Genomic DNA, 23697 nt, shown 5'->3' on the forward strand with positions numbered 1-23697 from the left:
AGCTGTGTTCTCTCAGTTATTTATGGATACCTTGGAGTTTCTTTTGCTTAAAAGAAGCAAAAAATGACACATTTCAAAGGTTGTGTTCTTTTGTTCTTCCTCAAGGTGAAAGGCTCAGGCTTGCAATACTGAGTCACACTGGTATAAATCCCCCCTCCTCTTTGCGCTCATATGATAAGATGCTTTTAAATAATGCTACATTGCTGCCAAGTCTATGAAGCTCTGAAATACCCCATTTTGCTTTCTGAATTAGTAAGCAGTTAATTATGGGCACATGGTACTCATAGCACATCATGTGCAGTCTTCAAAATGCACAAAATACCTCTGAATTGTTCTGTTAAGCTTAAAATCATTCATCTCAAAAGCTTCATCTCAAAGCTTCATCTCATGTTTCAGATTCAGCAATTTCTCAAACAAGTATGTAAGCAGCTAGATGCTTGCAACAAAGAGCCCTGTGGCTTTACTGCCACCACAGGCATTCAGGAAAAATGCTCTTAACCTCCGTTTCCACATTCATGCTAAATGGTCCAAAATAACAATCGATGATCTGAATTAATTTACTGGAAATGCTTCCTTAAATAAAGATTCAGACGTACAAGCAAAGGTATCCCATTGCTAAACTGGAACTTGAAGCCATAAAGACATGTTGCCTCCACAATAGTTTCTAAAATCACCTAGGATGCAAGCTATGTGGGTTAATAGGATAGAAATTTCAAAATTAGATACTAAAAATCCAAAGATGTGTGGTGAAAAGCCAAACGTGATGCAAGACCAGAGGAACAAATCTGCCCACCTGATTCCTCAAACTCCATGTTGAAGTTGATCCAGGACTCTTTGCTCTTGCGAAGGTTCTCCTCCATTGCTTTGATGTCAGCAAAGGGGCAGTTACAGTCAGGGAACTTGGTGGTGCAGCGGCACCAGCAGTCATTGTTGCGACACAGGAGCTCCCCCTCCGAGTTGCAGGCCACGTAGCTGAGGGCAGCCTCCACAAAACGGGTGCGGAGAAACTCTGGGAGAACATCTTGCAGGCCTGGGGTATGCAAGGCAGAACACATTAAACTTCCATGAATTCTCTTTCCTCTTATGTAAAGATAACAATAGTGGTATTAAACTTTTATAATATACTGTATGAAAAAGAAATCAATGTTTCACTTCAGTTTCAATGCTAAGGTACAAAACTGAACCCATGTGATTTTTTACAAGTAATTACCCACTACAAAAAAGAAATAAAAAATTTAAAAGTTTGCTGAAAAATCTGATGCCACTGAAAAAAAAAAATAATAATATGGTAACAGAGTAGATCCTACTACCATCGACAAATTGTAAAACCTCTGCCTATTTTCAGGATTCCGCAGGGAAATGGTCTGGGTCTCTGATATTTTTGTCCTTTACCACTGTTCTCACAATGAAGCAGTCTCTGACATCATAGTTACCTATCAATTCACAATTCCCCTGCCTGTTTCACAAAAGCTAAGAACATGGCAGGGAAGTAATAGTAATTTTCAGCATGGTGGAGTGAATCTGGAATGCTTTTTTATATTTTAGTTTTTTTATCTTTTTATATTTTCAGATATTCTTTGATGTCATTTCTTTCCTTTTTTAAAATACTACATTCATTCTAATCATGCCTGAAGCTGCTCTGTTTGTGTTGGTGGTTTCGACATTATATTTATGACAGTAAACATGACTATACAGTTTTTTTTAGTAGTTAGTTATATTCTTTCTCTGAAATTTTTTCACTTGTTAGTCAAGTTATGTAAAGTAATATTAAATTGCAGAACCAAAAAAAAAAAAAAACTTTAATTTATTTACCTGAATAAATACATGATATTCATTTAACTCATTTCAATATCTGTGTAAATCTCACATGGCATTAAGATTTAATGAAGGACACAGAAAACAGTTATTCATGTTTCCTTGCTCCTGTGAACATATATTCATATTTTATCACAAATCTTAAATGCCTGGATTATTTATATACATGATATATGTGATTTACCTTTTTCCACTTGCATGAATGATGTCGCCTTGTAATCAATGTGTTATTAGGATCTAATTACATATCAATAGATATCAATAGGCTCACTCTTTAGAACAAGATATCAAATCCATTTTAATGAGGAATAGTCTATATTGAAATTGTAGTCCAGCGCAAAATTGACAGAAATCATAGATTGGCCAGTCACTGTTCAGTAAGAAATAAGCAACACAGACATGGTGCCTAATAAAATTCTCACAAGCATGAAATATATGCATAATATGAAGACTAACTACGAAGTACTACTTCAAAAAGTGATTATGCCTGATAGCTACTTCCAAGGACGTTACTGTAATCCTTTACAAATGACCACCAAAGATAGCGTAGCTGAAATATTTACATTGTATTAATTTTTCCAGGACTCATTCAGTAATTTGATGTACAGTGATGTGATGTACAGTGAAAAAAGCAAAGTTTTCAATTTTTTTTTTGGAAATATTGGAAAGTCCATTTTTTTTTAACAAAAACCTCTTACTTGCTACTTGCTACTTGCTTACTTGTTCAAAAGAAGGCAAAGTTCAGGCACATTAAAAAGGCAAAGCACAGCCGGTACTCTCACAAGGCTAGCTGCACAGAGTGGTTTCCCATTCAAATGTTTGCCTGCTTTTCCACCAGAAAATGCCATCTGTTCGTGTCTTTGTACCTTCCAGCCACACAGCTGCCCTGAGATGCTCCATTTGTCTATAGACAGAGAAGGTATTTAACAGTTTCTTTGCCCTCGGTTTAATACTCAAACACAGCAGTGGCACAACGCTGACACAGCTCCAATACATACCAGGGAGAGCAAGCAGCAAGTAGATGGGGTCAGGCTAACCACCTGCAATGGCAGGAACACCTCCTCCCGTAGTGATTCAGATTTTCCAAAATATGTTACTTTCAAACCCATGATTGTGTACTTCTCCTGTGAAACTTTTGCCTGCCCTCAGGTACGTTGTTAACAATTAAATTTAATATGAAGTCCTTCAGGTCCTTCACTCATAATCCCTAAGAAAACAACTGAGCAATGTCCAATAGAAAACACAGCATCCACAGCATCCTCACTTATCAGACTTCCCACAAACAGAAAACTCTGTGCCTCAAGAGAAAAGAGTATTTCATTAAAAATCTTTTTAATAATAATGCACACACAGTAAATCACTGATTGAAGTGCTTGGAACTGGAAAGCCAAGTTCATTATGAAGGGAGGTGGGAAAAAACAACTGAACTTGCATTTAAATGTGCCTTTTAAAGAATTCACAAGTTGAAATTTAGATTAGCACTGACGGAGGTAATTTGCTTTTACAAATTTATAAAGCAGATCTCTCCCATTGAGATTGATCTTTGGTTTGGCAGTGCTATTGCTCTCTGTAGGAGCATTATGTTAAGAATGACGCAATTTGATGCCCTTTTTACAGGCAATGCAAAATGGTTTTGAAGTAGTGGTGTTCAGAATTAAATGAGTACTAAAGAGAGAGATGGGAAATTTGTTTTCCATGCTGATTTTCCCAAGAATTAAGTGTTAATTAGATCTGAAAATTCCATGATCCTAGTCTAAAATTCCACTCAGCACAGGGAGTTCTTTTTGGGACGAGAATTAACTTGCTGGTAGTTGCTCGTCTTTAAACATCCCATTACACAATCTCGTTTGCTTGGTCATTCATGTGTAAACAAGGAAAGTGTTGTAAGTGAAAACCCCAAGGCTGACAAAAAAACCCAAAGTATCCGTCACAGCTTTGATTCCTATATAAAAAGTCTTTTCTGTTTTGACAGAAGCAATTGAATTATACATATAGGGATATATTCTGTGCACAAGGAACAGCCTCCCTAAGACACATCACTATAGCATATGACAGGTTTGCAGATGGTGTTTTGTTACTCTGCAAGTCCTGATATAATAAATACATTTTGAGAGCCCACTGTTTTTTTGTCTTTGGGTTATTTGCTGGCTTTTTAGGGGGGCTGTATTATCAGGACATCAGCTGTGTGTGTTGTGCATCTGATAATTATGATGTTGTGTCAATGCCCTCTGCTCTCCTCTCCCAGGTTGGACGCTGTTCAAGCGGAAGTTGTCAGCCCTATTGCCGCAGTGTCTAAGACAGGGTTTCATTTCCCTCTCGATATGAATATTTATGATGTATTTCTTGGTACTTACATTTTGAATCATGGAGAACAAGAGACATAATTAGACAGACTCTTCCCTGCAAGCTTTATTGCTGTCGGGTGGCATGCCAACAGTGTGGAGATGCACACAAAAGAAACAGCCTTAGATGACTTTTTTTCCGGAGGCAGAGCTAAATAACAGCCTTCCACTACCCTCCACACCCCCACCCCACCCCCACCCCCAAATCCCCCCCCATTCTATTCTCCATCTGCCTCTTATAAGAGTGTGTGCAACTTGGATTTTTTTTCTGTGGGACCACAAACCTTAATAATTACTTGCACTAAAGCTCTTGTTTTTTCTCCCTCTCTTTCTTTTTTTATCTTATTCAGAGTGTTAATGACTTGAGCGCTTTGCTCGGTTTTTTGGATGGTGTCAGGAAGGTAGTTTGGTCTCCGTTGAATTTTAATGAGGTAAACAGATTGAGATCCAGACCAGCGCATGCGCACTCGTCCGCGCACTGTTTTGTCGAACTCATTAAAGTAGTTACAGCAGCTCTGGCTGTGGGGGGCTTGCTTCAGGAGATGGCAGTCGCAAGTGGGTTGACGATTTAAATGTCAAACCTGAGGAAGGCAGTGGGAATTGGCAGAAGCGGGGCGTATAATTAGCAACAGCTAGAAGCGAAAGCCTTTATGCATATTCCCTTCCTTCCTCCACTCTGTGCACCACTCACCTTTGACTTGTGGTGACATTCTTGTCACAGTTTTGCGATGCAAATTGATGTCGCTTCAGATACTTGTCTTTTGCTGTCCTGAAACTGGCTTTTAATGCTGGGAGGAAATAACTATTTTATTCCGCTGGGTATTAACATTTGTCATTCAATGTAATATACCAATTCAGTTGTAGGTAATTCATAATATTAGTTATATTATGATAGTCAGAGGTCATATCTTATTACAAAAAAATATCAGCATCACACTCTCCTGATTAATCAAAATATAAACTTGAAAAGACCAGACTTAATGAAAACCACTTTTGGGTTTATAATTAAAGGAGAGTCAGTGCAGTGTAAATGTTCTCAAAAAAGTTACAGCAAAAAAAGGTGCAGGAGATAATAAAAATTCCTGTATTTCCTCCATGCTGTAAGCCCTCCTTTATTTAACTCCAGTCTGAAATCTGACTGAAATTTTTTGCAGTACTGTGATAATGCTACAATGAGGCATCTAAACCCTTTGCTAAAGAGAACATTCTAAAATATTTAATATTTTAATACAGATAACTGTGATCTTGTTGCATTTAACCATGAATCACCACACACAAGATTGATACACAGTTTAAAGTGGCGCCAGGCTTGCCAGACTAAACGTCCTTCCTACTGTGTGCAGTCTTTTTATTTGAATTAAACAACTGGAACAAACCTTCATGCTATGAAAGCTTTAATATTGGAGTTATGATATGTTATGAAGGCTATTGGGCTCACATTCTAACAGCATTTTTACTGTGATGCAACAACATAGCTATAGGATTTATTGACACTAAAACTATTTTATAGGATAAGAAATAAATCAAGAGACCTACTAAGTTACTCATCTCAGGGGAGGCTATACTGATTATATAGTATGCTGGCTGCAAAAAATGGCTAAAGCTGCTCAAAAACACTGCAGTGTAGCTAGCTAGGCTAAGTGTTTGTGTCTCCTACTGAGCTACTGACCAACAGGTAATTGCAGATTTTTTTTTAGAGCTTATAGTACTTCTGAAGGATCTAGTTATGCTTTAGTAGCTAGCTTGCTAACAAAGACTGCTGGTAAAATAGCATCACATATTATTATAAAATTCTGGACTACTAGCTATGCACTGGTAAGCACATTGTCCGCAACACCTTTTAAATGCTCCCCCCCCCCCCCCCCCTTTATGCAGCCATCTTTAGAATCACAATTGGACATAACAGGCTCATCCGATTACAAAAACCGCTGTACTCAAGCAGGAATGTAATCTTCCAATACAGTCACATATTAACACTGACTCTTTTTCACAGTGCAAATCCCATAATGCACTACAGTCTGCTGAGGGCCTGTTGGAGAATGGGTATGCAGTAGTTTCACTGATATTGTCACCTGATGGGTCACGGGGTTTCCCAGAAAAGCAAAATGTGCAACCCCTGCTAACACACACAACCATCATCCCTGGCAGAACAAAGCCAATTTGTTCTGCCTCTGTGAGCCTACACAATGTCCTTTTTTCTCCATTGAAACACTTCCAATCTGGTATAAATTATTGTGTGTTCCTGCCTGTCAAAGATGTAAACTTCTTCAAGTCTGCATTGTCACACAGGCTGTATTATAATTATATACCCCTGCTTGGACAAATAACTGATTCTGATTGGCTGAAACATTTTAATGTGCGGCACCAATGAAGTTCCAGTATAAATGACCCAACTGCTACTCAAAATCAATACTCGGGTGTTTCTAAACTGACAACTGACAAAACACTGATCCGAGTAAGTTAGCAGACAGCTATCAATTTCCCCCAGAAGAGTGTCTTTCAAATTTCATTCATTCTGTCTGGGAACTGTAAAGACACTCAAAGAGAATCATGTCTACACATGTCTACAAAGTTGCAGCAACTTTATTGATACTGATATTTTCAATGTGTAAAATAGGTGCTGTATATGCGAAAGCTAGAAAGAGATACATTTTGTTATCATTTAGCAGAATTTGTGGTGTTTTCTTGAGGGAGACAGCTTATTACTTCTCAGAAAAATATGAAAAGCTTTGTATAAAGTCTGTATCATTAATCCCATGAAATGCAGGTTGGGTGTAAGCAAAATAACCCACTCCAAGCCCAGCCTCTTGTCTAGAGTAATTCAAACACAGGGTCCTCTCATTGCCATTTGTCTGGTTGTAAATGAATGCCATGTTTCAGGACAGGACAACATGAGTCCACACACCTGTATTTTTTCAGACCAATAGTGTGTTCCATCACAGAGTGAATACTCTCTGTAGGCAAGTAATGTCATTACCCAGGGTTTCAGCACATAACCCTTACAGCATAGACAGATTCAGAATTTCAGTTTCACAAATAAATTAATTAAAAGGCAACAGATTAGATTAGTTATTATTAGTTAGATTAGTCAATTTCGTTATTGCAGATTGAACTGTGTATTTATGTATTGGAACAGTGAAAGGTCATTTTGTTCAGATATGGCAAAAAAAAAAAAAAAAAACACACACACCGCCTTGTTCAAACATCTGCAGGCTACTTGCATACTTGGTGTGTGTAGTCTGGAGTAGTTTGGTTAGTAGTGGCACAAATTTGTTTGTATCTAATTTGGAATTAACTGTGAGGCATAAGTCGCTATCCTGTTCTACATTATTGATACTGGAAGGAAAAATGTGAGGTGATGAAATGTGTAAATGTAATGTAATGTATAGGGAATACACTTTATATGGCAGCTGACAAGTTACAAACAGTACAAGAATTGTTACAATTTTGCCTGTTTTGGAACTGCCAGTTGTATATGAGGCTTGTCTGACTACAAAAACCTCTGCCTAGTGTAGGAGTGCTCAAGTGAGACAAATGCAATCGTCTGAGACACTTGGAAGCAGCCAGTGGCTATTTTTCATGCTACAAGTCACACAACACACTGGTGGAGTGGGCACTTACTGGGGAATGGGTGCTACTCCACTAATGTCATCTGAGCAGCTGGCAGGGTGCTAACGGCAGTGGGGTGGGGGGTCCTGGCTGACCTACCCATGCTTATATCCAGCACTGAGGAACCCCCAAAACAATACAATGTGTGGAGCAATGTAACAATGTGTCCAGTTCCCTTGAAGAATTAAAAGAGATAACGTGTAAATGTCAATATCTTTGTATTCTTGTGCAGTTTTCCTTCTCCTTGTATAGTAATCACCCTTGATGATTTCTCTAGGCTTTGCATAACTACATCTTTTTCTCTTCTGTCATGCTGTATGTATCATAATTGTGAATTTCTTCTCTGTAATACACTCTGTGAAATGCTTTCCTGCATTAGCAGCTATGCAATGCATTTTTTGTGATATGGTAAATGCCTGTCTTCAAACCACTGACACTGTTTATTTTCCTATGGTCAAATGTATGCATATATAAATGCAGCACAGTGTCCATGAAGTGAAAATAACATTTTAATGTAATGCTACCACGTTGTGACAACTGAAATCTCCAGTATATTAGAACAGTGACAGGGTATGGCGTTGCTACAGCTCTGCAATGCTAGATTATCCTGTCTAATTATACGACATCACCTTACAACTTCATCATATCATGTCAATGGTTACAAAACTTGTCAAGTTTACGTCCTCACAATGTCAGAGTGACCTGGAAAGAATATTGACAGACCATACACTAGATGAAAGTCTCTTTTTTAAATTTACATCAGCATGTTGTGACAGTGGCTAAAAACTGCGTCAATTTCCTTTCATAACATTGCCAGAGGGTAAAAGTAACAATGTTGTGGGAAAGTTCCATCATTGATGTTGTGATGAAAACATCCCACAAAATTGAATCAATCCATTATATTACCTTGGTACACCGCTTGGTTATGTAAATTGTCACTTCAATTCCTTTTTCATGAACTGCTTAGAATGTATTAAGGGGATAAGTGTTTTTTTTTTTTTTAATTAGTAATATTGTTATGCAGCTAATGTTTAATGATGCATACATGACATATACATGATAAAATCAGTTAAATGCCCTAAAATAATTTATATTACAACTAACATATACATCTGTATGGATCGTAAAGTTTTCTAGAAAACTGGTTTTCTGGTTGATGTACAAATTCCTGGTACAGCCAACCAAGTATATTCCATGAGTGTTTTTTTTTCCTCATAGAGATCACTCTTCCTGCTTTTTAATAATTCTGAAAGGATTGTTTAAACTTCTCATGATGTTTCATTTATTTCAATGTGAAATAAACACATTTAACCACAGAACCAAACCAACAACTTCTGTCACTTCTGCATTACCTATCAAAACTTGTTTTAATATAATGACAGATTGCAGATTGTAATAATAAAACTTATACTTATACTATATTAATATTTATACATTAAAAAATGCTTGGAATAGTTAGCAATAATTTGCATATTTCTTTATCTTATAACAGGAGTACAGTAAATCACAAACGTAAATTTGTGACAGTCCTTCTAATTTAAACTTGCTATTGATTTATTATATAAGTATATGTTCAGGTTTCCCAGTCTGAACTCTTCACTACCACTGATTAACAGCTCCGTAACAATTCTGACCAATTTCTCTCCAAACATAGAGGTTCAAACACATTTAGCAATTCAAGGTCAGGATGTGTGGCCTGCTTAACATCACTCACTGGGTAGGACATAATACAAAGCAAATATAACCAAGTAGGTTTTGGCAAAAACAGCAAACTTTTTATTATGTCCGACTAGCAAACTTGTCTCCTAACAGTATTTTATTATTTTATGATTTATTTTTTTATTCCTACCCATAGGAAATGAAAGCAATTTATTTATATATTCTTCAGCTCTTATTTTATGCCTGTATTTTGTACTTTAAGGTTTCATGGGCATCTCTTAATTTTATGACATCCATTATCTCCATGTTGAAATTATAGCCTTAATCACACTTATTTCATATTTGAAATAATTTGGCATTATATCGATGTTGAAATTTGATATTATATTATATTATATAATGATAGACATACTCATCTACAGAAGCGTGGATAAATGTCGGTAGATTCAAAGAACTACTATTTTTATCAAAAACATGTCTGGCTTCATTTTCGAGGAAAAAGACCATTTGTGAGACCCAACGCAATATAAGTGTAACAAGGAGGCAAATGTCGAAAAGCAATGCTTCAAAAATCAACGTTCACAAGATAACATCAGATATGTATACAGGGGGACTATATGAGTCAATACTTTTGAAGATTGCACGGTGAGGACATTGGTAAGCTGCCAAGTACTGATCCACGCTTATCAGAATCAATCAGGGATTGAAGTCTGGACCAGAGCTTGGATGAATAGCTGGGGAATGTAACCCGGAGCAGGGCAAGCAGGAATCTTTCACTTTCAAAAGATAAAAAAAATCTATTCATAATGTATTGCTTACTGAAAACTTGTAAACATGCAAAATGTGTAATGTATTATGTATTGAGTGTCAGCTGGACACAAGCTTAAATATGTAACACATTTCATCATAATGCATTTTTCATTTCCTCCTCCCTCACCCTTCCTCCTGCTGATCACAACTTCTGATGTACTCATTTCATCGGTGCTTCATCCCTCAAGTCGTGCTTTTTTTTCCAAAGTGTCTGTTAATCCTCAACTTTTGATTAAAGCATTTGATTTGGAAACCTGATTATGCAGTGCAGCAGGAGGGCTAACGAGTGAGAACACATGAAAAATACCTTGTGTGAAATGCTCGCGTGAAGGCACACACACGTGTATGCGCACACACACACACACACACACACACATACACACACACACACACACACACACACAGGAAAAGCAGTGGAACTTGGCTTGCCTTTTAAATGGATTTTGTTCTCAGGGCTGTGCACCAAGACAGAACTGACAGAATCCAGGCTATCGTAGTTACTGCATCCAAGGGGCCCAGTCCTGGTCTCTGTTACCTAGGAGACAGGGAAATATTTTAATGCCTTATTACTTGTAAACTGTGCACCTGTTTGTTCAGCTTCCCAGTGGAACCGTTTCCAGCGTTATTTTTATTTTTGTTGCAAGTAAAGGGCTTCCGCAGTTGGCCTTATCAACAGACATATCATAGGCATTCATTTTCAAAAGACTCACCGTCACTATCTAGAAGAATCTATGTTAGGAAGTTAGTAGGAAATTAGTTAAATGATGTGTCTTGGCAACGTAGGGGCAGCAATAATTCACAAATTATCATCATATCATCATTTGCGATCTATGTTTGGGATTATGCACTTCTTGTTGGTTCTGAAGATTACAAACACCCAATTCAAAAGACATGTCTGTAATGGTGTTCTTTACTGTAATGACAGTAATGAAATGTGGGTTAGAATCAGGTACATTTATTGTTGTAACGTCAGGGCTTACGTATAATGTACAACATTGGGGAGTGCACTGTGCATTCATCACTCAGACCTTAGATGTCCATTACTCCATGTCATGTATGCCAATATGATAGGATTGACAACCTTTTTTTCTTCACGAAAAATAAATTGAAACATATTAGCTGCTATATGAAGTAAATGTGCAATGACACTAATAAAACATTAGGATTACAGTTGGTGTTATCTTTGCACCATTGTTCATGAGGAAGCATGATAAACCGATACCACTGTATGCCTTTCTTTCACATAAATGATACTGCTGTTAAATGGCTACTGGCAATTTTTTACAGTGAAGTTCAGGTTTAAAAAAACATAAATAACAGCATTTGGTATTACAACTGGTGAGGGTAAATGACAAACAGACCTCACAGTGTGAATAATAAATGAACTTGCCTATTTCTCCTGAAATGAAATTGACTGAAGAGGAGGTCCAAATCACCCTCTTTTCATTTACTTCAACTAAAGGAGCACAAGAATTCAGCCTTCTTAAAAATAACAGCCATTTCACTCTGCACAGATCAGGCTATTATCACACACTCTTGCAGAAAGTCATATGAAATTACCTTATCCGGGAGCACAAAATGAAAACAAACCAAATATCATCAACAGTTTTATTTAAATGCATTCAGTAGTACTGGAATCTGTAATGGCATATTTTAAAGAAGGCCATGAACATCTTAGTCTACCGCCTATAATTAAATGAATTGGCAGTGGACTGACGACATATAAATATATAGACATTTTTTAATCAAATTTACCAGCTTCCCTTCTGGTAATGCCATTGGCTGCACCCTTCAGGTATTTACCAGTGTTTGGAATTCAGAGGTTTGCATGTCTGGTGCAGAATTTCAAGCACTGGTTGATGGAGGTTTATTGGAGCTGACAGCTGATGTTATTTAGACAGTGCTGTCAGTTATCCAAGTCCCACAGACAGCCATTTGTGCAATTCCCAGACAGGCAAGGTGAAGGGTACCTTTGCTCCTGAAGTTAAAATGAGACAGTTGCTATACAGACAGTTGACAATTATCTTGGCAGTGCAAATTTATTGGAGGTATTGCCCCTGGGAAGCCTGTGACTGTCTTCACATGGATTCCATTTTAGGAAAAGTTCACCCAAGAAGAGTGTCATTAAATGTGTTGGGAGAAAAAATTAAGAACAGCCCATTCTTGTAACTGAATACTGAGAGATATCAGGTTTAGTTTATGCGACTGAATACAATTCCAAGCATAAGATGGCTGTCTCCTGCTCATGGAATATTTTCAGACGCTTTATTTAAACAGTTCAAACTGCTAAGAGGGAAATTCCTCCCTCTTAAACATCTCTTCATATTAAGTGTCGAAATGAGGGATGTTTTCTCAGTAGTTCCTCCATTATAAAACTGCTCTGGCCTTGATTTATTCAAGCCACATATTACTAGTCTGTCATTTCAGAACTGCGAATGAGTTTGATGTGAAAGTTCTGTTTTGAGAGCTAATATGCAGGGACTTTAAGCATTCTGAAGCGCTGGCCCAGGAAGCAGTAATGGATTTTTGAAACATGCTTGATCACCTTTGCAGACCTTTTGTGTTTGGAGCACTACCTCTCTCTAGTGGTGATGTACTAACAGCTATTAGGGATGTTGATCACATGAGCGGCCATTTATCACAAGTTTCACATGATATTGAAGTCACACCATATGTACACTGATAAATTAAATCTGCTCAGCGATGGGGAGATTGTTCTTCTGTTAACTGAAATATGTTGAAGAGGTGGGATGCCTGTGCAAATCTGCCTCATTAGCATTCTGTGCTTGAAAATACTAAGCCACTATTATGCTGTCATTCAGTCAGTGTGCTGAGCTTACTTACTGCTGCCTTCTGTAAAATTCCCCCAGTAGACTTTACGATGGGAACTTAGACTGAAATTTGATGTGAGTTTGGATGAAAGACCAGTTCAAATTGGGCTTTGTTAAGCAATAATAAAAGGTGGGATGATTCTACGGTTCAGTATGGACAGCAGGGAGACTTCAAATGCTATGATTTTCTCTGTTGTTTGTAAGTGAGCAGAGAGGAGGTCATGCATTCGATCTAGTGTTTTATGGGAGCGGGGGGCAAACGGGCAGTAAAAATCAGCAGAAAAAATGTCAGCGTGGTTCTGCACTTGTTCCTCTAAAATGGAAAAAATATTGCACTGACACAAACAGTAGGTCAGAGATAAGCTGCCATAATGTAGTCTGGTAGATTTTCTAAAGTTAATCTTCTTTTCTTTCCCTTTGTGGCCCATGTCCCACACATTGCCCAAGGCCCCAGTCACTCTGTAAACATGGCAGTGTTTCACTCGGCTCGGAATATGTTTACTGCCCTCCAAAGGTTTGGTCAGGAAAGAATTTGTACATGGAAGGGGACAGAGGTTGGACACAGAAGCCTGAGCTTGTCATTGAATGGTATCTAATCAACAAAAATGCTGGCTCCAATATTTCATCAGAAGCATGTATTCACAAATAATCAGTACTTGTATATTAAATTTGGATGTGATCATTGCGTTTTAACATTTTGCTGCATCTCTCACTTTAAGCCAGGGGAATTTGGACTTATTACAACAAAACAAAATGCCATGATTCCCAGCTGAGAGTAGGCCATCTGAATGTTTAGGGCAAAAGTGGTCACCAGCTGCTTTGGTGCAGCAGTCAACAGCATCGTGTCTGCAGTCTCAGTACATTCAGATAGATTCACCCCCTGACCAACACCGGAGCTCAAGATCAGTATATTTGTTTGGGATGTGAGGAGATACTAATCCTGGAAATGGCTCAAACTGCAGCATTTGTAAAGGGCAACACATCACACCTGAGCAGACAGACCTTCCAAATGAAACTGGAGAAATGTTCTGGGAAATAACTGCTGCTTGCAGTATCTATTTACCCATTGTAGTCACAAAATAAAAATGTATTGTCAGACTAAAATCTAGCCAACAGTAATGGCTGTTTAATGATTGCTATTTAGTAGGCAGTTGTATTTTAAGTCTTTCACAAAATAGATACAATTTCTGATTTGCAGAAAAGGGAGTATATATTACAATGTTAGTACATTGTTATAAGCGGCCTTCAAATATTTTTCCAGGATTTTTGAGTTTGCTTTGTTGTACTAAAATGTGACACAGATAAATCATATTTATATGACATACCATACTGACATACCGTTGCATATTATGTTATGAAGTCCATTTCACAATAAGTGACCAGGATTCTTCTGATGCTTCTCTTTGTTCAAATCCTACCATGTGTTTACTTAGAGTGGAGCTCTTGCTTGTAATTTCATGTTGAAACTCAGTTGTGAGTTTGAGTCTACTTTTTTCCCCTCTGCTTTGATTTACAGTCACACAATTAGATGTGTATTGTATGATACTATAGAAATGTGTGGTAAGTAAACACTTTGTGTAATGAATTACAGCCTGAATGGATGGCTAACTCCTACCTTTTTGATGGATATATTACTCACAAAAGAGAGTGGGGCATGTGATAATGTAACTATTGTGGCAATGCATCATTTAAATTAAATCATCAGTGGTGGAAGGTTTATCAGTGTCCATCTTTGTGGCAGTTACCTTTTTGGCGATTTTGAAGGTGGCAATCTGCATGTGTCACCTTGATAATGGAGGTTTCCAGCCACATGTCAGTTGACTTGTCAGGAGTGGCATCGACCCACATGTCAGTTTTCTTGACAATGAATATGTCTATCTGGTTGCCAGTGTCTGTGACAGTGAAGGCGTCTGTCCAGATGTCAGTTGCCTTGACGTGTGACAGCGTGTCAATTGCGTGTGTCACTTGCCTCGACAGTGAAGGTGTCTGTCTGCGCGTCAGTTGTCTCGGCGGTGTGTTGTCAGTTACCTTGATGGCGGAGGTGGCTATCTGCAGGTGGTGCAGTCTCCTCAGGGTGCTCTCGCGGTCAGTGAAGTAGGAAGCTGCCAGCTGGTGCAGGATTTCCAGGGAGACCATCGAGCTGTTTCCATTTCCCTCGGACTTCTTATTGAGCTTCTGTTTATCCAGGAAGATAGTGAGGGATTCTTCCCCTGGGGAAAGGCCCACACAATCCACGGTCGTTAGAGGAGGAGGGAGCCCTGTCATTCACCCAGTTAACAAATGTAATCAACTACACAATTCTCAATTGGGCAAAGACTCTGAAAGAGCTTAGCACCAGTGATTATCCAGAACTCACAGGTATCAAATAACATCAGCTAGCTCTTCTTAACCACTAAGTATTGACCAGTACCAGAAAAATGAAACTTAATATGCAGACAGTGGCGAGGGTAACCAACTGATATACAGTTTATATTACTGTGTTTCTTTGTCTTTGTTATGCACCAGCATTGTGCTTCAGCTGTAAGCGTACGTGCGAAATGTGCTGATATTGTTAGCATCCTTTTCACCAACAACACCAACCTTTCTTTTCTTATACTCTCTGTTCTTTCCATTATTTATTCGTTTTATTTTTGGGCATTGTTCTTCACCTTATGTTCAATGGATTATTTCCTCGATAAATGCTTATCATAATACAAAGATATGATGACGTGCTCTACACAAGAGGCTGGTTTAGAGAAGTGGAAAAGAAGATAAGCATGTGTTCAGACTGATTTAAACTGAAGATGAAACTGAGTGCAGTACATCAGTGTGAATGCATGTCTTCGAAGTTGCATGCAACACGAGGGAATTCATTTATGTCCTTCCTGTAATGTAGTCCAGTTTCAGATTTCTGGCCTTGCTCTCAAAAAGAAAAAGGCCATGAATCAGTCTGTTCATCAGATATTCCTCTCCCCCCACCCATCTCTTGGGGTTGAGGGCAGCATCTGATTACAGCAGACACATGCGCGTCGTGCGCGCATGCACACACACACACACACACACAGGCAGGCACACACTCACACTGCTGAATATGGCCACAGTCTGATTAGTATTCAGTTAATCGCTTCATCTCCCCTGTTTTGTCAGAGTTGTTAATTACCGCAGCTCACTATAGCTTTGCTACTGCATTCATCTCTCTTGTCACTTAGACTCCACAACTTCAGTTCATGTTCCCACCAATAAGTGACATGATAATTAGTATCAGGATCTCAGGCTGCAGCATTCCTTTCGTGTCACAATGGACATTTGTAAAGCGGAACCGGAGCCGTACGTCCCATTGATTATTAAGATGCCAGCGGGAGAGTGAAGGATTTACCTCTCAAACTACAGCTATTAAACACAGAATGATTGCTTACACGGCAGCCACTCCTGTATTTAAGGATCAGGTAAATACACACTGAGATTTTTTTTTAAAGGAAACAGCAGAGAGGATGCAGGGACTGGCAATAATACTGCTGTGGCAGTGCAGTTAATTTGGTGTAAGAGTGATTGGGTCCCATTACGGCGGGGGCCACTTTCCCCAACAGTGATTGAGTCGAAGATCCCATTTAGATGGAGTGATTTCCTTAGGAACAGGAGATAAGTGAGACCGAGCCTGATACTGAATTTCAGGCTGCTCCCTTGCACCTTCCTACTCCCAGGGAGAGGCGCTGAGGTGACACAGGAGATCTTTAGGGAAATAATTTTCGTTGAAGTTTAAACCTGGATAAACTAGTAGGAAGCATACCCAGAAATTGTGTATATTAGCCTGTGTATACTAGCCTGGTCCGACACTGTTTCTCATTTAACTCGAATGGACACACTTATGTTCTATTGTGCTGGAAGTCGCTATAGATAAGAGCATCTGCTAAATAAATGTAATGTAATACATGCACATTTATACAGATAATAATCAATCACATTGGAACAAATGGATCTCTTGTATTACATACTGTGATTTGATGTCTGTTGTTTTTTTTTAATTCTACGCATTAAAACATGGATATTTATATCACACACAGGTGCATTTAAAGATGAAATGTACTACACTATTTTTGCATAAATCTCTCCTGACTTAGTAACGCTCTGTACAAAATATGCTTATATACAGGTTTTTATGCTTTTTATATTAATAAAATAATAGATTATAATGTGGCTGACACCTGTCTCCAGGCCACTGAAATGGTTGTTTGCTGCAGTAAATGAGCACAGAACACACACAGAGTGATTGCGGGGATGCTTACCACCGAGCGTGGCCGACACCAGGAAGTGGGTCCCATACTTCTTGATCAGGTTGTCGTTGATCTGCTGCAGGCTCGGCCTGCGGCCTAGAAGCCTAAGGTTACGGAAGAACTCCGGCGCCAGCGGCAGCGGCGTCTTGAAAAAGTCCCGCTTCTCTGTCGCCAAGCTGTTCACTTTCCAGTGACTGAATTCCCTGCAACGATACACAGTTCACATTTCAAAGCGGGGACTGTCTGGGGATTTTTTTCAAATCCATTTTATTCCCGTGCGCTATTGGATTGTTTTATTGATTGTTTGCGTGAGGGGGGAAAAAAGCATTTCTCATAAAGAGAAAAATGTACACCTCAGCAAAATGAGCAATGTTTAATTTCAAGGTGCGGAATGTCAATGTTTTTAAATTGCTCTATAAGCCAAAAGTAAGCACACAGTCAATTATATTATAGTCTGAATAAAATACGAACAAAAATATATATGGATCAATTTATGCTCATATCTCCCCATCACCCTGGAAGTGTCACACCTGCTCCCCGTCAGCCAGCTCAGCCACGCCCAGCTCAACCTGCTCAGTCAGACCAGCCACGCCCAGTTCAGCCTGGCTCAACCACTCCCACTCAAGCACACCTGTAACCCATTCATCATCAAGCCCTGGCTATTTAAGGACTCAGTTCAGTTTGCCTCCTTGTGAGGTATTGTTCTTGTGTGACTTTACTGAGCCTGCTCTCTGCCATTTGTTCGTGCTATTCCCGTGTTTTGACCTGTTGCCTGTTCACTGGACCTTGCTTGTGTTTTTTTGGATTCTGGATTGGTGTGCTTCTGATTCCTGTTGCTGACCTGTTTTGTCCCCGACCACGTTCTTGGATTCTGTCATTAAAACCCCGTAACCGCATCTGGATCCCAGTCTGTTTCATTACAGGAAGTGATAGCTTAAATTCAATGTGACCTGTACATATTTTGTAAATACTTATGAAAGGAAATATACATTCAGTATACTTACAGTATTATTCAGTTTGTTTTACAAATAATCACAAATTTTACATTCAGATGTATTATTTGAAAATAAATATAAAATTCCTTAACGTACTTACTGAATTAAATCCACTGAGTTGTAGACATCAAAGCATACATAAAAATACTATGTTATGTTTAGTGAATAATTGCTTCTGTAAATGCTTTATGTATAGCACTCCCTACATACTTACAAATGTATATTAACATTTAGAGTCAGCTCATTATACTCAAACTCAAACAGAGATAAAAGTGGCTGTTTCACACACATAATACTGACTTACATAGCTGGATAACTTCCAGGATTCATTTCTTTATGGTTTACATGGAGTACATGGAAATCCAAAGACATTAAGGTTTTGAAAGTGAGATTTTACTATTTAACACAGATGTATTCTCTACAGAGGATGAGAGAAGTAATGAGGAGTAAATTAGCTAGTGATACCACATCAAATGATTTTACTTAAATTATTGTTCTGCCATATTTATTGGTCATTCACCACCACTAAATATGATAACTATTGTTATCTTACATTGTTGGTATTTAGCAGACTCTCTTATCCAGACCAGCTTACACAGGTTGCAACTCTTACATGCTATCCATTTATACAGATGGATGTTTGGTAATTTTGGGTTAAGTACCTTTCCCAAGGGTGCAACAGTAGTGCCCCAGAAGGGTATCAAACTGGCAACCTTTTGGATACAACTCCTGCTACTTACCACTGTGCTACAGTGCCACCTGTTACCCAAAAACAGTACACTACAAAGAGCACCAGCTTTCTCTGAAGGTGAACGATATTGTTAAAAATCATTCTACATATTTAATAAAGTCCCTTTCAAACAGTTCATCATTGATTCTGTAAACATTATTTTAGTGTTCCTTAATTCCTTAATTAATTTTTATGAATTGTTAAGAAAAATGGTTGCAATTAAAGCACAACGTGCACAAGATCCGTCTTCTTGAAATCAGGTTAACGTTCAGTCTCATTAGCGCATTGGACTGAACGTAATTAAAGTAAAATTCCCATTGAGAGACTACTGCAGTCATACTCTCTGCATAGAGGGTGTAAATGAAGACTTGGGGTTTTAAAAAATTAAGATTTCATTCAGGCACATAGCAAGTGATATATTTTTTTCGGTACCCAGGATGGCTGTGTTAGAAAATATCACCCACAAAGTGTTCTCTTGAATGTATCAAGTGTTTGTCAAGCTAGTGCCAATGACTTGGTGCATACTTGTTTTTTTTTTATTTTTCCAACAAAACGCTACCTCTGGAGTTGCTTTTTAATACTGCCTGACTTTTCCCATAACAACCAATGTTTAAAAAATGTTTAGAGTTTAAAACTCTAAATTTAGTTACTGTTATTTTTTTAGATTTTTGCATAAGAATTATTACAAAACCGTTTAACAGGTAAGCTTTTCTCAGTGAGCACTTTCTTTTCTGCTCATGAAACATTATCATTCCATGGAACATGAAAAATGATTACCATAGCAACTTCAAGAAGATAACGAAGCAGTGACTGCATTTATCACACCAACACAAAATAAACATGTTTTGGGTTAACTAGAATTAATCACAGACTGCTTATGTGAATCTGAAATATCCTCTAATCTCTGACGCAAAACAAATAAGGTACACCTTAACTGTTATATAAATGTGTGTGTTTGTATTCATGTGTATGTATATGTTCTTACGTGTGATTATGGGAATCGCCAACTGTACACTAAGAATTCAGTTTCTTGTTTTATTCACCACTGCAGGATTACTACATTGCAAATAAACATTGCTTTGCAGTGTAAACATCACCAAAAAGTGAAATGGTCTCATACCATTTAATTATATTCAATGTCATCCTTCGTTGCTCAAAGACATCGCACAAAAAAAAGTTTAAAAATTGAACAAGTGATACCCGGAGACATGGTGATTATGATCTTCCTCCTCAGCTGTGGGAGGGAGTACAACTTGCCCGTGCCTCCTCTTGGCAAGTGAAGGCCAGTAGTGCCACTCTCAATCAGCGAACCATTAGAGAATCGATCTGGGTGGGCCGCTGATGCGGGTGCGAAACCTGGGGAGCTGGGGGACCTTTCGCATTGACACAGAATAGTCGGTGATTCGGCGGGGGGGGGGGGGGCTTCTTTTCATATCTGCTTTTAAAATTAGCCGTTGGGCCAAGGCCCACCACAAGGATTTTGGAGAGTTAATTAGGTAAAGCAGAGGCTGTCCGTTCCCTTGCTAATGATGATGGATGGTCTTAATTAAAGGGCTTTAGCACAAGCTGATTGCACCTGCAGCTCTGCAGGGTTTTGAGATATTTGCATCCCGTAAAACAGCAGCTCTGCAAACAGGCCGTGTCCCACTCGGAAGAGAGCAGGGCCAACGATGTTGCCCCATTGCTGCTCTATTTTAAGGGCTATGACGGGGTGCGAACAATACGGCTCGTCCCCAGGCGTCTCTTCCTCAGGGCAATGTCATAATTGATGTGGATTTTCAGGCAAGGTGAGGCAAGTTCAGCCTATGCCCTACAGCCTTCTTGCAATTTCATTTCAAACCATTCATTCTTTGCAGCACTCACAGTGCAGTAATGTCAACCAGGATAGTGGATGGATAGTGTCCTTTTTCCTTTTTCCTTTTTTGCATGCACCGGTGGCTGACGTTGCCTTGCCCAAAAATCAATAAGAATGTATTATTGTGGCTCTCCATGTCAAAGGTATAGAATTACTAATCAATTATTTATACAGGAGTATTCCGTGTGGAGTACATCTCATTTTATGCAGAGTTAGGTTTATACAGCTAAAAATATGAATGGCAATTACCGGCTTGTCCTTCTCCCCAGCGTATCAAGTGCTGGCTGTGCATTCTACCAGATTGTTTGGGCTCAGCAGAGTATGACTTTTATACCATTTTCTCTCTTATTTGTGTCAGTTGAAGTTTTCCTCTCAGCGGAGAGAAAATGTTTAGTGACTACAAAAAGAAAGTTGGTGAAAGATGCACAGTATAGCACAGAGATTTTTATGAGTGCTCTGTTCTGATAATTGGCACAGTTTTGCTGAATGGCTTTGTATGTTGAGTGTCTGCACCAGTGGCACAGAGCACTTTCTGTTCTTCAAGTTAGTTAATTGACATTCTGCTTCTTCATTTGAATTGGAATGAATCTTACTAATTGCGTGCTGTAAATCCTAGCAATTAATACAATAATTTGATTTTCCAGTTTAGTGCCTTTGGGCACTAGACTGATGGGAAAAATCCAGTAAATATTTTCTTTCTTTTTTTATGAAGACATCTAATGATTGCAGACATAAACACAACTTAGCAAACTTACTCTAAAAATGCAAAGAAACAAATGCCCTCATATTCATTTTAAATATATAAAAAGCTGTTAGGGTTAGTCTTATATAGTATCTTGTAGGGATGGTAAGATTCACCGATTCGCATCGGTGCACCTGCATAAAAGTTCACGATGCGATTACCCCGATTAAAAAATGTGCACCGGATACAATTTGGGATGAACTCAGGATACATGTTTCTAACATCTTTGAATCGGTAAATTCCAATTTACTTATATATAATTATTAGTAGAGGCTCTATGCCTTTATTATTTAGAAATGTGACCAATAATTTGTGACCAATAATTTTATATTTAGATTGATTCCTCCTCTCTAAACTGTTTCTCAAGCACGCTCTCTCATCTCCTCAAGTCTCTCGCGAGTTGGAGGCGTGTCTGGGTGAGTCCCAGATTATCATGGAGGAGGAAGAGCTACACGTTCCACTGAATTGCTCCAAATAAAATGTTTGGCGACACTTTGGATTTTTCAAGAGAGACAGACAACTTGACAAGACGCGTGCAATTTGCAAAATATGCCGTGCCGCTATAAAGTAGCGTAACTAACTTTTTTAGTTAATTTATGATTTGCTGTCTGCTTAAGGAGAACCAAAGAAATAAAACCAAACTGTAGCATATTGAATTGCATCGCATCGTACCCTTCACTGATGTTTCATACACATTCTCGTTTTGACCAGTTTTTAGCTAAAGAAAACTATCATCTTTCAAGTTTGGCTGAATTTCCACCTCAAATTGGTAAAGCATACCTGATGCAGGTGAAGGTTTTTCCACATCCAACAGACCCTACATACTCTGAGGTAGTAGGGCAGCCTGGTCCACAGGACAATCCATTGTTGTCATTGGATTGGCAACTCATCGGTGCCTGCCGGCGACCACTCAATATAGAGCTCATTCTACAAGCTAGTGAATATGAGAGATATTATTTATTTAACAACCTGAAAGCATGGCAAGTGAGGACATAATTCCTTGGGGTAAGCATGAGGTAGGGGGCTCTCATTAATACTTGCCATCAGTATTCTGTTCAAAATGACTGGGACCCAATCCGTGGAAATTGGAGATTTCTGCCAAAATATCAGAGCATTGCAGCGAAATTGAGATGATTACAAGTATGAGACAAGAACAACAATAAAGACAAACAGAAAAAGGAATTACAAAAAGGCAGAAGATGAGTTAATAGATGAGGCAGAAATATCTCCCCAACCTGTATATTTTATGATTTAATGAAATGCAGTAGCAGCAGACGTGTGCATGCTGTCATCCAAAATTGGCTTGTGTGTGCACCCTTAATAATGCTACAACATGGTATAGTCTTCACATATCATCAATAGATCATGCTATAAAATAAACATTTATGTTGTGTACTGTTGGCCAGTTACATAAGTAACAGGTATCAATCGCTTCAATCTTTTGGTGGCAGATAAACAGAATAACAAAAGTGAAACATCAGGACTGCTTCGACCATTAAACAGCAAACGAATTTCAGCATGCGAAAGTTACTTTATGGAGCCACAGCACTCATTATAAAACCCGAGCAAGGTGGGTGGATGTAGGAGGTGAGTTCAAAACTATTGATGTTCTGGAATCGAAAGCATTTCAGCAGTGATACACTGAAATGCAAAACTGTCATTAGCTACTGTGGTGGAAACCAGGCTTTAGTTGGTTTGTTCAAACTGACAGTCTGTGTTCAAGCTATTTTCACAAGCACGATTTACTCAGAATGCAACTGTACCATTCTTATTAAAGTTGTTTCAAAATTGCCAAGGAACATTAATGTAACATTGCAGTGTGTTATAGCAGTTAACAGGGTGACCAGTAGCAAAAGGGTCAGAACCAAGACAGCTGACATGCATAGCTGCCTATTGTGCAAGCATTGATGTGAGGCCTAAAATTGATACCTTAGCCCCACCTGACCCGTACAGTTTAATACTCAAACCAAACTGGGCCTGAAGATGGCGACTTTATCTGTTACTTCAAAAACAAACACAAATTATGAGCACATAATAAGACAACAAACTTTACTGGTAT

The 23697-nt window shown here is 38.6% G+C and overlaps 1 protein-coding gene across 1 annotated transcript in view; it reads right to left on the bottom strand.

The window, feature by feature from the left end:
• Positions 1–23697, bottom strand: part of brinp2 (bone morphogenetic protein/retinoic acid inducible neural-specific 2) — a 95340-nt gene that overhangs the window by 35495 nt on the left and 36148 nt on the right. The window contains exons 3-6 of the mRNA XM_036554705.1: positions 17329–17519; positions 15095–15276; positions 10665–10770; positions 794–1030 (exon numbers count right to left, since the gene is read on the bottom strand). Of these exons, the coding sequence (XP_036410598.1) occupies positions 794–1030; positions 10665–10770; positions 15095–15276; positions 17329–17519 (716 nt within the window). The remainder of the gene's footprint in view (positions 1–793; positions 1031–10664; positions 10771–15094; positions 15277–17328; positions 17520–23697) is intronic.

The sequence above is a fragment of the Megalops cyprinoides genome, chromosome 20 (genome assembly GCF_013368585.1).
Source record: "Megalops cyprinoides isolate fMegCyp1 chromosome 20, fMegCyp1.pri, whole genome shotgun sequence".
NCBI classification, from domain to species: Eukaryota; Metazoa; Chordata; class Actinopteri; order Elopiformes; family Megalopidae; genus Megalops; species Megalops cyprinoides.